The sequence below is a fragment of the Scatophagus argus genome, chromosome 7 (assembly GCF_020382885.2).
Source record: "Scatophagus argus isolate fScaArg1 chromosome 7, fScaArg1.pri, whole genome shotgun sequence".
Lineage (NCBI taxonomy): Eukaryota > Metazoa > Chordata > Actinopteri > Scatophagidae > Scatophagus > Scatophagus argus.
The window spans coordinates 18,454,339-18,469,384 of record NC_058499.1 but is presented as its reverse complement, the minus strand read 5'-3'; the positions used below and the strand labels follow the sequence as shown (position 1 = coordinate 18,469,384).

Below are 15,046 nucleotides of genomic sequence, written 5' to 3'. Positions count from 1 at the left end.
TTTTGCCATTTTGGAGTAATTTTGGAGTTTCTATTTGTTTACTATTGTGCATTTTAATTTAATAGTCAGTTAATATTCACAAGCACTCACGACGAGCTTCAAGCACAGACACACGCACACACACACGCAAATGCACCACAAAAAAAGAGGACACAGTTGCCGTGACTTAACAGTTTAATGTAAATCCAAGACAAAGTGTGATTACATTTCTACACATATACAATATGCATATGTGAGCATACAAATTCTCATTAATAACTCGATTCACCTCGGAGACCGAAAAAATGATCAAAAGTAACAGTGAATAACAAGCTATAACATAGTTCACCACAACGCGAGCCCCTTCTCACCCTACAGTTAGTAAAGAGGACAATTAAAATAACTATATTCTTCTATTTGACGAAGCTGTTTGCCTGTTAAAATCCTCCTGTAAAATTTACAATGCTATCATTAGTTTTTTTCGAAGCCTAATATAAATTCACTCCATTTTTCTACAATGAAAATGATTAAGAGAAGCACACAACATCATAATGGTAACACAAGCGCTTAGTTGCAAGTACTCAACTTGTTAGGAGGTTTAATTAATCCTTCTTCTTATTGTCATTATTATATTTATTTAAACATTCTATAAAGCCAGTAAAATATCCATTCTCATAACATACTTAATAATATTAAGCTAAGGAACAGGGTATACGTAGAACGCTACATCAACAGATTGAAATAATCAGACATTACACTCCAATAAACATAAAGTAAATAAGAAAAGACAATTAACAGAGAAGTATACTAGAAAATACTGCAGCACACATTAGCTTTATCGACAAAGAATGAGATTTTACACCACTGAGAAACCATACAGCAATGGACACGAAAGGGGGTCAGGGTTTGATGCACTCTTAGGTTTTTAGAAAATGTTAAAAAACATACACTTGCATGAATATTGTTGTGCAAGTAGCTTTTTGAGAAACTGAGCTACACTAATTTGCTGTTTTAAGTTTGAGAATGTACCAAAAGAGATTTTGACTTTGCCATGACCTCTAGCTAAAGATGTTTTTTTTTTTTTTCTGGTGTAAACAGGGAAATCAGGCTTTGAATGTAGCTTTGGTCTACCACTTCTAGATTCCATTTACTGACACCACAAAAATAACTATGTTTGGACATAAACGTCTTTGAAAGTAAGATGGGAATAGCTACACTTTTCAGTCATATAAAGTCAGGCGTACCCTCTTACAACACAGCAGTTCGGGGGATATCACATGGCACAAATGAATCCATATCCTTGCCTGGTTTTATTCAAATTCGAATAAATGAAGATAGTAGGAAAACAATTTTATTTGAATCAGTTTCGGTTCTTAAATTCAAACATTGTAATCATCTGACACCATATATCAGTGATGGCATCAAACCTTGACCACCTCACCCTGAATTCATCCAAGGAATAGCCAGCAAAAGGAGCAGATCTCCTCAACAAAGGTTGAAAAAATAAAAACATACACTCTCATCCAGAAGGGCTTTAAGAATGCTTGTGTAGTTAGATTATGAATTTCCTGGTGACAGAAAGTACATCAGCTCATGATTAATCCACCTAACACCTCTTCCTAACCCCTTTGTACTTTGGGAAGCAGCTGCGACTTTGCCAAATGGTTTACACTGTATGAGCGTGGGGGTTGGTGTTGTGGGTTTTCTGTTCACTTCTTGCTGAGCTTCAAGTCACCTTGAAGTGTAGAGTTTGCCTGAAGAAGACTAATGTAGTACAGTGCGCCATCTTGCTCTGAGGAATGTTTCTCAGTGTTTCCAAAACTCCAGGAGGAGGAGTATTCACAATAACATCTTGAGCACAGTTGGAAGTTTGAGTCACAGATAGTGAGATACTGCCTTAGTTACTTTAATGTAAATGTCACCTTAAACCTTTGGAGATACTGTTAGTTATTTGGAAGGCAGTACTCTTAACAATGGAGTTGCTAGCCTGGGAAGGCTATGCTTACCTCAAAAACACAAAACATTTTTACACTCTACTTAAGCACATTTTGGTAATTATAAGGTCACTCAGTCTAAGTTAATGCTCACATTTCTGATTCCCCTTTCTTATAAAACACAAAACATTGGTTATGTGAAACAGAGCAACAGACAAAGGTAACACACACATCAAGTCATTTTCCACAATGTTGCGCATACAGGCCTACTCTTAACTGGATGTTTAATTTGAGAAAATAGTGATTATTTGATATCCCCAAATCACAAGAATAGTCTTAATTTTACAATATTTCTTATACATGGGATTTTGCTGGAGATCAGATATTATTGCATCATGCATGGTCACAAACGGTGAAGAAATGAAATGAAATGAATGGTCACCCACGGAGAAAGATCTAAAGCCATTTCAGATGTCACAGGTCACATATTACATTCATTTTGTGCAGGTGACCATGCTTTTAAAGGTATAGTTGGTACATTTTTGATTAATTCATTGTTACAGGTCATTCTAGTCCATGGCACGCTAATGAAAACCACTTTTTTGTTTTTACAAATTCATTTTCATACAACACTGATAAAGCTACAACATCAACAATGTAAAAAAATGACTGGCTTAGCAATTTGGAGAGAGGTTAGATAATTACTGATCGTTCAGTCTAGACGGGGGCCAAGTGTGAGGAATAATGGAAGTTAAATAGAATAGACTGCAACTCTTCTCATACTAGAACGTCCAAATTCGAAACAAATGAATGACTGTGCTGTATGCACCGAGTGTGTTAAATCCTCCCTGTGTACTTGTACATTGTATGCACGTGTGCATTTTGCCTAGGTTTAAAACAACATGTCCTCAAAAGCACTTATAAAGCATTTAAAGATGAGACCAGTAGTTATTGCCTGTCTGCTCTAACAACGCTGCGGAGGATTGCTTGTACTGGTGCTTTGCTGTCCACGATCAATTTGTTGAACTCTTTGGTGGGAGGAACAAAAAAGTCCGAATGTGACAATGCTATCCCCTTGCTGACAGGAGAGGGGAATAGACAGCAGTGAAACATGGGTAACACCAAATTCCCTCCAGCAGTGGAATGTTTCAGTAGTCTGTCTCATAAACAGAGGAGCCAAAAGATTTCAATGGAAAATCATCTCCCTTATGCATGTGTGCTTAGGCCCCAATGACCTAGAGGAAATTAAGTAGATACAATAAAATAAAAAGACAACAAGACAGCAGAGAAGAATGATGTAACCAGCAAGGTACTACGTAATCACACCTTGGACTGCCTGCACCCGAGGCTTGCATGCTTTGGGGAAACGAGTACCAGGATGACAAACCACTCTGGGGCCCAACAAGAAATTTTTTAAGAGATTGTTGGATTCCAAACCTGGGTGTGGCATCCTCAAGCCAAAGAGTCTGTCTATGAGGGCCCCACTAGATTATCATCAAGTCAACACTTAATATCATTAGCAGTGTTGCAACACTTTACACAGGTGCACCCGCCTTCATGGAATACTAAATATAACTGTACATCAGCCCCCAGGTTACAAAATAGAAATGAGCCTGACATAATAAAAACACACACACACACACACACTCTCTCTCTCTGATAAAACATCCACAAGAATTATTGCAACAGTCTCTAAAAATAAACACAACATGTACTACAGCCTTGTCAAAAAGTTCAAGATAATGTTAAGTTAAAAAAAAAAAAAAAAATCACTTCAAATGCAAGTACTATGGCATACCATGAAGGAGAGGGGAAGGCTTTCACTAAACCACCAGCGGTTCTCATGTGCCCACGTTCAAGAGGACTTAATGAACAGAGGATATTATTTGTATCATTGGCTACAATAAAACAACAATGTCTGTTAAATCAAGCAGCAAACAAACAAAGCAACAGCCCTATTGGTTCTCTAAGCGTTCAGGTATCCCGTTCGGCTGACGTGACGATGTCTGTGGTGTACCTGGTTCGAAGACAAATGGACAGTGACGACAAATTGGCCACAAGGTGCCCTTCCAGGTGTAAGCTGTAGCATTTCCCTTCTGTTCTATTCTGCTCTGTTCTCGCAGCTCTAAGATGCTACCCGTACCTCAACACTTCCAATTACCTTTGCTGGAGAACCAACAACAGCAACAAAATGACAACAAACAAAAGGTTTCACATCACAATTCTATGTGTGCATTCAGGTAAGGTAGTGCCCCCGCGGCTCCTACCAACCACCCGGGCTCAGTGTTACTATCAACCTGCTCAGTGCCAACTTGCTACCATTTTAGTCCCATTTAAGATAGAGAGTTTCACCCTGCCCTCCACAGTCCCTACCTAAACTGACCCTATGCTTTCAACCAGACCCCTCGCTCGTGCCTACACAGTAACTCTCTCAAACAACCCTCCATATTCTGTCTCTTCGCTGCAGCCTGGCTACCTCACAGCCTCACAGAATCACTCTCATGGCAACCATCACTTTCTGTCAGGCCCTTGTCTCGGACTAGCTTTTAACCTTAAAAACGACTTCTACTGTGTCTCAAACGTTGTACTGTAACTCATTCTCTGTACATGAAGACTGAGCTAATATTTCTGCTCTGTAATCACAATGCTAGAAATCCCTTGCGTGATTAAAAAAAAAATGAACAAACAAAATTTTTTTTTCCAAACTAAAGCCACATTTTGGGTGACACTGTGATAGAGGTTTACAGCTACAGCTCTACTGTACATTTTCATATTTACATTAATATCCAGAGCAAATGTAACAAGAATTTATCTATGACTTTGGTACATACCCCAGGCAAGTTATCTCATGCACACATAATAAAATAGTTCAGCATGATATCAACTCTGTTATTAATCTTTATCTCTTATAGTATGCCATCATTAAGGACAAGAAACAGCAAGGGCTGAGCCTACACCTGGAAGAGAGCTACAACTGCCCCAACTAAGATGTCAAACCAGGGAAATTTGTCTCTTTAAGTATAGCTATAGTCTCTTGTGGCTTTCAGGATCCAAGCCAAGTAAACTGTGTTGTTATATCTGTAAGGCACTACGAGGAAACAATAGTCAAAACCTACAGACTGAAGAGAGTTTTGAGGAGGTGGACTACACACGCATGGCTGACAGTAGCACACACAGACAATCACGTTGTACATGCCTATGTTATTATAACCACTTTGTGCAATCACATTGAAAAAGAGGAACAAATAAATCTATTGGTTTCGGAAAAAGTTTTCTTCTTAAAACAAACAGGTGCAGACTGCTACATTCTAAGAACGGGGCCCAGCTAAGACACCTAGCTAAAACTGATGTATTGTCATAAAGGTGAAACATAAAGGAAAAAAATATCTATAAATACACTAAAAAGTTTGTTGTCTTCTGTTGGTTATATTTCCAGAAGCCTCCTCAGCTTGAGAAGGTGGAGTGGGGGGAGTTGCCTCTCTTTTCTCCCCACACCATGAATGATTTGGAAATAGTAAGACAGTTCAAGGCCATCAATATTTTTTTCTTTGAAGAGCAGCAGGTTTCCGTATTTCACCTTCTCCCAAATCCCTTGGGATTCCGAACTTCCAGTCAGTAACCCCTGTTCAACAGTCACTTCCCAAATTTAAGAGGGGAAAATAAAAGAAATCAAATCAGAAAACCTCCACTGTCCCAAAAGGCCTTTTTCCCTGTAAAACTAATGAGACATTACTTTCCTCATAATGTAAAGCAAAAAAATAGACAAATAAAAGCAAAAACTGGCCCTTTCAAGAAAAGAAAATAAAAAAAAAAACATCTTGAACACTACCCCTCTGAAATTCAACCCCATCTTTCCCTTCTAGAGAGGCTGTGAATCTTTTATCTTCTCTTTCTCTATGTTGTTACATCTTCAAGTTATACGTGACAGTTTCATGAGGATTGCATGTTCCTCTGTCTCTGTTTATGTCTGAGGTCGAGGAAAGGATGTCTAGGATGTCGACGGGGCTCAGGGTGAGTGGGTTCCGGGAAGCAGCAGAGCTGGGTCAGGCTCTCCAGTGACAGTCAGTGTCTTCTCTAGAGGTAAGGGTACTGGTTGACCTTTGTGGGGCTCAGCGGGTATCCAGTGTAGACAGTGGAAGCGGGCGAAGCGCTGATGTAGGCCTGGTGAGCAAACTGGGCCTGGTACTGGCTGTGGTGCAAGGTGGGTGAGGGCAGAACGCGGTGGCCCATGCTGACAGGGACCTGGTGGACAATGCTTGGTGGATAGCTTCCGTGCTGAACTGTGTGGCGCGTTGAGCCCTGTGACGCCACCAAGTGGGCCACGGTGCCGGTGGAGCCCAGAGCAGCAGGGGCTGTGTAGGTGTAGAGGTGTGGCTGGCTGGGCAGATGTGTGGCAGCCAAGTGCGGATGAACATTGCCCGTGTGAGAGGGGCTATTGTGATGAAAGGAGTACGGGGCCTGAGTGGCGATGGTTGGGGTGATGTAGGCCTGCTGGCGCCGATGACCTCCATTTCGCTCAGCTACCATATGCTGCTGGGCCTGGAAGAGGACATGATATAAGGATAGAATGTTAATTTTATATGGAAAATAGAAAGCCTTATAGTTTTAAATATCACTTCTGAAGTGTATGAATCCTTTAAAAAAAAATCCACTGGATAATGTCACAAATGCTAAGCTCAAAGTAATAAATTCACATACATATTTGGAAAAAAGCTTTCTAGAAAGTTAGATAAAAAAAAAAAACTTTATAATTATATAAAAAATAATTCTCATGTTTGTCCACTAAATATGAAGCCACTGTCCACAGTTGGTTAGTTTAGTCTAGCTTAAAATTTGTAAACTTGGCTCACAGCTAGTCTGGATCTGACTGAGGATAACACAACATTGACTGCACCCGGCCAAGAAATATCCCGTAAATGTAAATCCAAAACATGTCTTTTTACATATTGGCTTTTGTATGGATTAAACAAAGAGCATGTAACATGTTAATCACTGAGTTTGAAAGGTGCAGGTGGGTAGGTTACCTCTGACTAGAGCCAGACTACCTGTTCACCACAGATTCCCATCCTTGTGCTAAGCTAAGCTAACTGGCTAGCAGTGGTAGCTTCATATTCAACGTACAGACCTGCAGGTTTCATACACATGTATTAACACACTAAGAGTGAAAACACATGTTTCACCATACCTGGCTGAGATTGAGAGGCTGCTGCTGGAGGGGGTGAGGCCCTGAGCGCTGCTGTCTGTAGGATCCACCTCCAGTCATGCCCCCTGGTACGTGATTATTGCCAGACACCACTCCATTGGAGGATTTGAACTTGTAAGCTGAATTCTGATGGTTCATTGCATCTGCTCAAGAGAGGATATGAGTTTGGTTAATTATGAATCGGCAACTTTGATACTCAAAAACAAAATAGTGACTAGCTGATGCAAGAGGTTGAGTTTTAGTTTTGGAAAGAATCTGTCACAGTCCTTCACCTGGTATTAGACGCTCACACTCACTCGGAACCTCACTGTTCTGGGTTTTGAGAGGGGGAATGATGATGGTGCGGGGGTTCCCATTGTTGTAGTTATCCAGGATGGTGGTCTTTGTGTCGTAGCTGTTGTTGTTGGGGGGTCTGGGCTCTACGGTGTAGGGGCTGTTGTTGCTGGAACAGTCAGAGTCTGGCGAATCATGGACTGTCACGCAACTGATGACATTCTTCCGCTGCTTTGAAGATGAACTGCAGGAAACAGAAGGGGATCAGAGAGAAACATGTCTGAGAAATCAGGTACAGTGACTCAAAACTATCAGTATTATAATATTACATGTGCTGGCTTATAGGTAAAATGTTTTCACTGCATTTATCAATATCAGATTCCACATCCTGTCTTTAATTATATCTTGTATGGTGCTACCTACAGCATAGACCCTGAACCTAACTCCATAACTAAGATTGTTTTAATTAGCTTCCTTTTACTTTCTGATTTGTGATTACTTATGTTGTGTTTTGGTACAGCATATCACACCATACAGGAGTCTTTGACACATGTGCGCCTGTGTTTGTTGTGAAAAGTCATATTGTAATAAATAAAGGAATTCTGATTCTGTAATGACAAGCCTGAAAACCTTTAAATTCAGCTGCAGGTCACAGTAATATGACAAGGATTGATAACCCCGACAATTAACTTCTTAGGCTGTATCAATTGAGCTAAATCACACTCAATCAATCCATTAAAAGCCAGAACTCACCTGTTGTTTTGTTTGTGGTCTTCTTCCTCATCTGTGTCACTGCTTATGGTAATGATGCTGACAGCAGGGCTGGGTGTGTCAGGGATGATGATAGTCTGTCTGGGGACATGGTGCTGGTGCTGATGGTCTCGGGTGGTACTGGAAGCCTGCTCTGTTTCGCTAGATCCCCACCCGCTACCCCCACAGCCCTGTGGGGGTGGGCAGTTGGAGGCCGAGCCATTCTGTAGCACAGCGCAACGTGGGGGCGTGTTCTCCTTCACCCGCTTGGAGCGCTGAGGGGACAGTACTGCCTGAGAGGATGACACTTCGTAGGCTGACACGTTCCTTGTACAAAGACAGACAAAGGGGTAAATATCTCATAGAGGACAAAACACACAGATGCTGAAGATCTAACTCCAAATCAAAAGCTATGAGACATCATGATCTTTTTGGGATGCCATGCAGATGCCATCATGATGATTTAACCTAAGTCTGGGGAGTTCTGGGTACCTGGCAGACATCTGGTGCTGTTTGTTCTTTTTGGAAGAGTTGTTATTGGTTGAGGGCTGCCTCATGACGTGCGCCACTCCCACATTGAGCGTCTGGTTGGATGGGAGCGTGACATGGCCAGCCAGTAAGGCTGGCTGCTGCATGATGGGATTATAATGGCTGCCATGAGGATGAGAATTCCTGAAACATAATACAGTTTTGTGTTACTACAACAATTAAGAAACCTGCACATAAAACAGCAAAGCATCAAATACTGAAAAATATGTCAATATAAGCATAATAATGACAGCTGGTGGGCCATTAAGAAAGACAGGATACGTAGTTCTCACAGAAGCCAGTGGGTGGCAGCAGCTAACTTTTTTGAAAAGGACGAAAGGAGGAGAGGGAGCAAGTGTGGGAGAGAGCAAAAAGGGAGGGCAGAGGAGCTGACACCAGCAGCTGTGGAGCGATAGCTCTGCAGAGGAAGTGCGACACTTTCCCAATCATCTCTCTGAGGACAACAGAGCTGCCACTGGACAGGAAGGGAGGGAGAGACGGGGGTGGAGATGTCTAGTCACAGATGGCCAGCTCCAAATGAATCTGAGAACACACGTGGCCCCAGCAGCCCTTCACATTACATTATATACCTGCATCCTTCTCATCTCCCTGCAGATCGCCTTCTCCCATCTATCCATCCATTTATCGTGACGGGCTATACTCGACATGATGTCTCTCCATGCACATGTATACCATCTCTCTGAGGTAAATCTGCTCTTAAAAAAGCGCTAGTTTTCATGAGGGGACTGTGATCAGACTAGATCAATTAGTCTTGTGTCATACTATCTTCCTAAAGCACCATTTTGGTCCATGAAACTGCTGCTTGCCTTTGAAATCAATTTATGTGACCTGAACGTCAGACTTGCCCCTGAGGATAGATGCATAAACATCAATGCTTTTTTTGCAGCTTGTCACATTTGTGTTAAATTTACTTATCCAACAAAATCCTTCCGTGAAAAAACAAGGTTATTTGGAACCTATTGGCCACAATATTCAGACATCAATAAATGCAGGGAGCAGCTGAAGGTAAAGAAGTGCTGTTCACCTCCAGTTGGCGAGAGGCTGCGTGCTGCTCATGGAGTCTGGGATGACAGTGGCATGCTGGACTGATGTGTGGGTGAGCTGCTGCCAGGCTGGAGGCAGCAGGATTTGCTGGGTGCCGCTGGGCCAGGCCTGCTGAGGATGGAGAACACAGAGTGGGGGGGGGGGGGAAACAAAGAGGAGGAGAAGATGAAAAGTGGAGATTGAACGAGAGAGAGAAGGCAGAAAAACAGTCAGCTGCCATGTAACAAAATAGCTGAATTATGAATTTTATTAAAATTGTTTCATGAAGGCTGTCACAGGACTGCAAATTCACTCATGATTAGCCTGATGAATTTGTGTCCTTCAGCTTAAACATTATAAATGCATGACCATAGAGAACTCATTGAAGTTTGAGGGTGTTGTGATAAATTACAATATGTTTTTAAAAGTGCATAACAGCTGGTTTAAACAAGCTACTGGGCAAGCAGCATGAACTCTGCCAGCTTCAAGGAGACATCCATTGACAAAAGAGATAAGACCGGGACTTCATAAAGATGTAGAGCAGCTTCCTTCTTTATCTGCATGTGTATGAGTTAGTGTCTGTGTGTGTGTATGTCAGTGTGATTATCGTGTTTGACTTGAGTCAAGTCAACCTATGTTCTAATTAAATTCGTAGGCCTATTCAAGCTGCTGTGAAAGAGGCTATTTTGTATTTCCTATACAGAACAGGAGGAGTATCAGGCATAATATGCCCGAAGACGTGCCACAATGAGTGTGTGTGCATGCATGCTCAAGTGTGTTTATGTGTTACTGTGTGTGTGTAACCCTAATAGTTTAATGCAGCTCTATTGATTAGCACTTTAATGTCAGGGCTAATGAATTGTTCCTTTAATACCATTTGCACATCTATTTACAATGCCATCAGTATGTGCTGCAGCACACACACGTTAAATAGAGGAAGAGAGAGAGAGAGAGAGAGAGAGAGCTGGAGGGTGGTACCGTGCAAAATGCAAAGCAGATAATCTGTGCATACAGTACGACAACTTTATTTTTTACCTTAATCTTTATCTTTGTATTCACATCTCTGCTTTGCTCTGTCGGTTTTCATTTTATTCTGACACAAAGTAGCTGTTCTGTAGTCTGTCTGCAGGCTTGAGAGAGTTGAATTGCTTTTGTCTGAGGCACATTGCAAGTCCTATAACCAACCAGGCTGTGGTTGGAGTGCTGCAGGGGTGCATAAGCAGGCCAGCAGGGCTGTGTTGTCTGTGCACTGATGACTGACATCTCTAATGGAACATTCTGGAGCTGGTGATGGTCTTCACATCTAAGACAACATCCAAGGCCTTTTATCAACATGCCATTAAGAGGCTCTAATACATCCATCCATCTCCTGCTCCTCCACCTCCTGCTTGCTCTATCTCCATTCCTGGCACTTCACATGCCTCTCTCACTAAGTGTCTGCGTTGTGTAACCAGCCTGTCTGCCCTGAAATGGTAACCCAGTTAAGAGGCAGTTTTCTTTCTTCTCAGAGCCTACCATCACTATCAGCAGCCCACCACCTCCCACTTCGACCTACACTCCCTGGGTGAAAACCCTTTGTCACCTCGGGGCTCTGAAAGCCCCAGCTCTCACTCCCCAATTGTTTCCACATTTTCTGCATTCCTGCTCCAGATAAAGGTCTTGCTGGTCTCCCTGCCTCCCTGCTTGGAGCCTCCTTAATCTGCCCCCTCTCTGTACACCCAGGGAGCTTGGGGCTAAACTTGCATGGGTCCAAGGTGGGCAAAGGGTGCATGGGCAACAGTGAGCAGTGGGTGGGTGAAGGCGCAGGTGGGGAGAATGCCACCGAGAGGCAAACAGCGACTCAGCCAAGCCTGTGAGACCTCCCACAGTAAAGGAATAAACACACACGCACCACACACCCAGTTATTAGGTGTGCTGCTCGCTGGCCTATATAAACCATCTGCTTGGGTTAACTATTGCCTGTCTTTGTTTAACATGTGTGCAGACAGAGGTGAATATCTGCAGAGCATGGCAGCAATGTCTGAGCCATGACTGACAAATAGTTTCATGTAATTTGGCGTTTCCCTTAATAAGACATAGATGTTCATTATTTATTTATTTTATTTTGCCCCTGATAGAGCCATCATATCCACAAATCCGGTGATGCTGTGAATTCTGTGGTCATGCAGAGCCTCATCCAAGCTTCCCCTGACCTCCCAGGATCCTCTGAGGCCTGTAATTTGGAGCGCCTGACTTGGACACAACCCTGGAGCTAATCACCATTTGGTATCTGACAGATTAACCCACCATAGGCGTGCGCACACACACACACACAGAGCTTTGCTGCCTGCCTGCCTACTGCATGATTAACTGGAGATAAGGGAGTGCTTCAAACTCCCTGGATTCTCAGGGATATTTAAAGCCTTCATGGAAATTTCCATAGGGAAAGAGGTGGTGTGGCAACGAAAGTGGTCTGCAGCATGTGTGTGTGTCTATGTGTGTGTGTGTACAGACAGAGTGATGCACAGTCACTCTCTGTTACTTCTAACAACTGTACACTAGCAGCTAATGCTCCAGCTCCACTATGCAGGCCCCAGTGAAGGCCTTCTCTGTGTGAAAGGCTCCTGCCTTTGTGTGCATTAGACCATGGCAGCCTCCAGGAGAGTGGAGCAGCGGGGGGGGGGGGGGATGGGGGGTGAGTAACAGGAGAGAGCAAGAGAAAGGCAGGGAGCAATGCAAAGGAGAGCTTGGGCTGAATGCACTCAGGAAAAAACAGCTGCCAGCAGGGGCAGGGTCACGAACATTGAATGATTTCCAACCTCCATCGACGGATACTATTCTTAGTGAAGGCTTATGAAAAAAGGGATGCAGAGAGCTTTGTTTCAGTGTGAGCTATTCCAAGTCTGGCAAGTACTGTTGTAGAGCCACCAACCCAAAGAGTCGGTTTTTGACAATTGGGGATGAGACATTACAATCAACTGTCTTCCCCCAGAATTAATTTTGAAGTTATATAGCTGCTTTTCTAAAATCTCTTCCTACCTGTGTCAGCAGTCCAGGTTGGATCTGAAGAGGCTGGGCACCTGGGGCCTGGGTCACTATGGGAACAGCATTCTCCATCCGCACGGAGTAACTGGTGTGCTTGGATGGGGACGCTTGCAGCCCTGTGCACAAAGAACAGACAGAGGATGTCAACAAATAAGTACAATGCCATCCCTATCTGTCACTTATAAACAACTTAATGCAATCTGCAAATTTCTGAGATCAGATAATTTGCTAAACCGTAAATGCAATCTGGTTGATCTGCATTCAACATATGTCTGAGCTCTTCTGCTGTGTTCCAACACAATACTTAGAAAAATAAAAACAGTCGTCATGGCAATGGTATAAAGACAGTTTCTGATAATGGAAATTTTTTTTTTATCAGCCTTTCCACAGATAGAATAAACAAACAGAAGAATGTCTTGGACCTCTCCTGCCCTCTCGATGTTAACATGGACAAAAGGGGAGTGAGTAAGAATTACACAAAGTCATTTCCTTTCAAATGATTATTTGCCTCATCAAGTTATTATTGAATCACTGTTAGTATGGTATGATTGACACTGCCTGTGGGCTGCTAGGCTAAAGCTCCAAAACAAATGACAAAAAGCTAGAAAAAAGGGGAAGTCTGTTTGTGCACAGTGACAGAAGTAAAACTGACTACACTGACTGCTGTTTGTATGCTACCAGAAAGTAGTTTTTTATCCTGATATCATGTCCTGTTCTAGTGCAGTTGCTCATTGCTGAGAGCTTATGCTTTGCACAGATGACCCAAATCTCACTCGATCCATTCACACTAATGCATACTGACTGGTCAGACCTCCTTACCTTGGAAGCCAGGTGGGCAGACAATGAGCGCCTGCTGGAAGGGGTCAGGCCGGGCAGCGCAGAGCTGAGGAGCCCCGGGCTGCAGGGGCATGCTCCTCTGGGCCACGGCTGCCATGGAGGCAGCGGAGGGCTGGTAGAGTGCAGATTTGTAGTTTAGTATGGAGACATCAGGACTTGCAAAGGAAAGGGTGGCATTGTTGGTGGAGGAGGGAGCCAGGTTGGTGGCCTAAAGGAATGATGGGACCAAAATAAAAGTCATGAGAGTGGAGGTACTGATGGGAATGACCGGATAGTGGAAGTGTTCCAAAGAGGGAAGGGTTGAGCAGCAGGCATGGTTAAAAACAGAAAGATAACAATATTCTAACAAAATAATGGACACACAAAGATGCAAAACAACCACCAGATCACAAGAAGATGGATGGTGGGGCACCCACCACTAATGAGAGCCGATGGAAGAATAACAAAATTGGACGACTGCTTTGAAAGTGTCTTTAAACATGAGGAAGGCTGATTTGATTAATTAGAGGGAGAGAAAGAACGCGAAGAGAGATGCAATCAATTCTATAGTTCTTAGATTAATCAGCCAGTAATGAGCAAAATGCCACCAGTGCAAATACCACCGTTAGACGGACATTTTGGTAATTTTGTATCATTTACAGTGTTTACTGGAAAACAAACTTCACTTCTTAGGACTGCTGGACAGGAAATGTAGTCTGCTGAAGATGAATTTATTGATGCTCTGCATACAATAATAAATAATAATAAAAATAACAATAAACCACACAGCAACAGTAGCATCTCCCTCATCATCACACTTAAATGATGAGTGCTGAAATCATAAGGAGATCATAATATAAGTCTGTTTGAGACAATATACCGAACAGCAGCACAATTTGACATTTCATGTCACAGCTTCATTATCTACCTTCCAAATCAATACGCCTGACGAGAGTAATATTTCAAAGCCAACAGTCATTCTATAATTATGTAAGGTTAGGTAACTCCAGCATGTCTTGACCATTAATAAGACATGTGGAATGCTAAGACTGCCCTGGAACATCTGAGGTACAAACAAATGCTTTTAAGAGACACCGTTTGCTCAGCTCATATGTAGTATTTCCTCCACAAGACACTGTCTAATTTTAGCTCTTTCATTAAGCGTACATAGGGGCGGAGGAAAATACAGAGACAGTGCTTTCATTTTTCATTTGCTCTCTTTAGTGTGTTCAATGAACACCAGGGGAGGGAACATAATCAATATGGCACTGTGGCATTCATCATAGGCTACACAAGCACGGAAGCAGCGAAATACAAGCCACAGATGCATTCCAGCCTTGCAAATGGATCGAGCTGAATAAATCACTAACTTAAGTCTGTCTATATGCCCTGAGAGCAAGGCGCAGAAAAGACAAGCTGAGGGAATGTTAATCCATTTAAATCACAGCAAGATGGGGTTTTTGTCGCATGCTACACAGTGTGAGCTGGCTCGATA

At 42.6% G+C, this 15,046-nt stretch overlaps 1 protein-coding gene across 3 annotated transcripts in view; it reads right to left on the bottom strand.

Moving 5' to 3' along the window:
• Positions 1–156: 156 nt before the first annotated feature.
• The window catches only part of hipk2 (homeodomain interacting protein kinase 2), a 70,815-nt gene continuing 55,925 nt past the window's right edge, over positions 157–15,046 (bottom strand). Inside the window, exons 8-15 of one of the 3 annotated variants that reach the window (XM_046395473.1) lie at positions 13,555–13,780; positions 12,730–12,851; positions 9,713–9,843; positions 8,632–8,811; positions 8,143–8,466; positions 7,389–7,633; positions 7,099–7,259; positions 157–6,452 (exon numbers count right to left, since the gene is read on the bottom strand). In XM_046395473.1, coding sequence (XP_046251429.1) covers positions 5,988–6,452; positions 7,099–7,259; positions 7,389–7,633; positions 8,143–8,466; positions 8,632–8,811; positions 9,713–9,843; positions 12,730–12,851; positions 13,555–13,780 — 1,854 coding nt within the window. In that variant the 3' untranslated portion in view covers positions 157–5,987. The remainder of the gene's footprint in view (positions 6,453–7,098; positions 7,260–7,388; positions 7,634–8,142; positions 8,467–8,631; positions 8,812–9,712; positions 9,844–12,729; positions 12,852–13,554; positions 13,781–15,046) is intronic. The other 2 variants (XM_046395474.1, XM_046395475.1) reach the window with 2 other exon arrangements.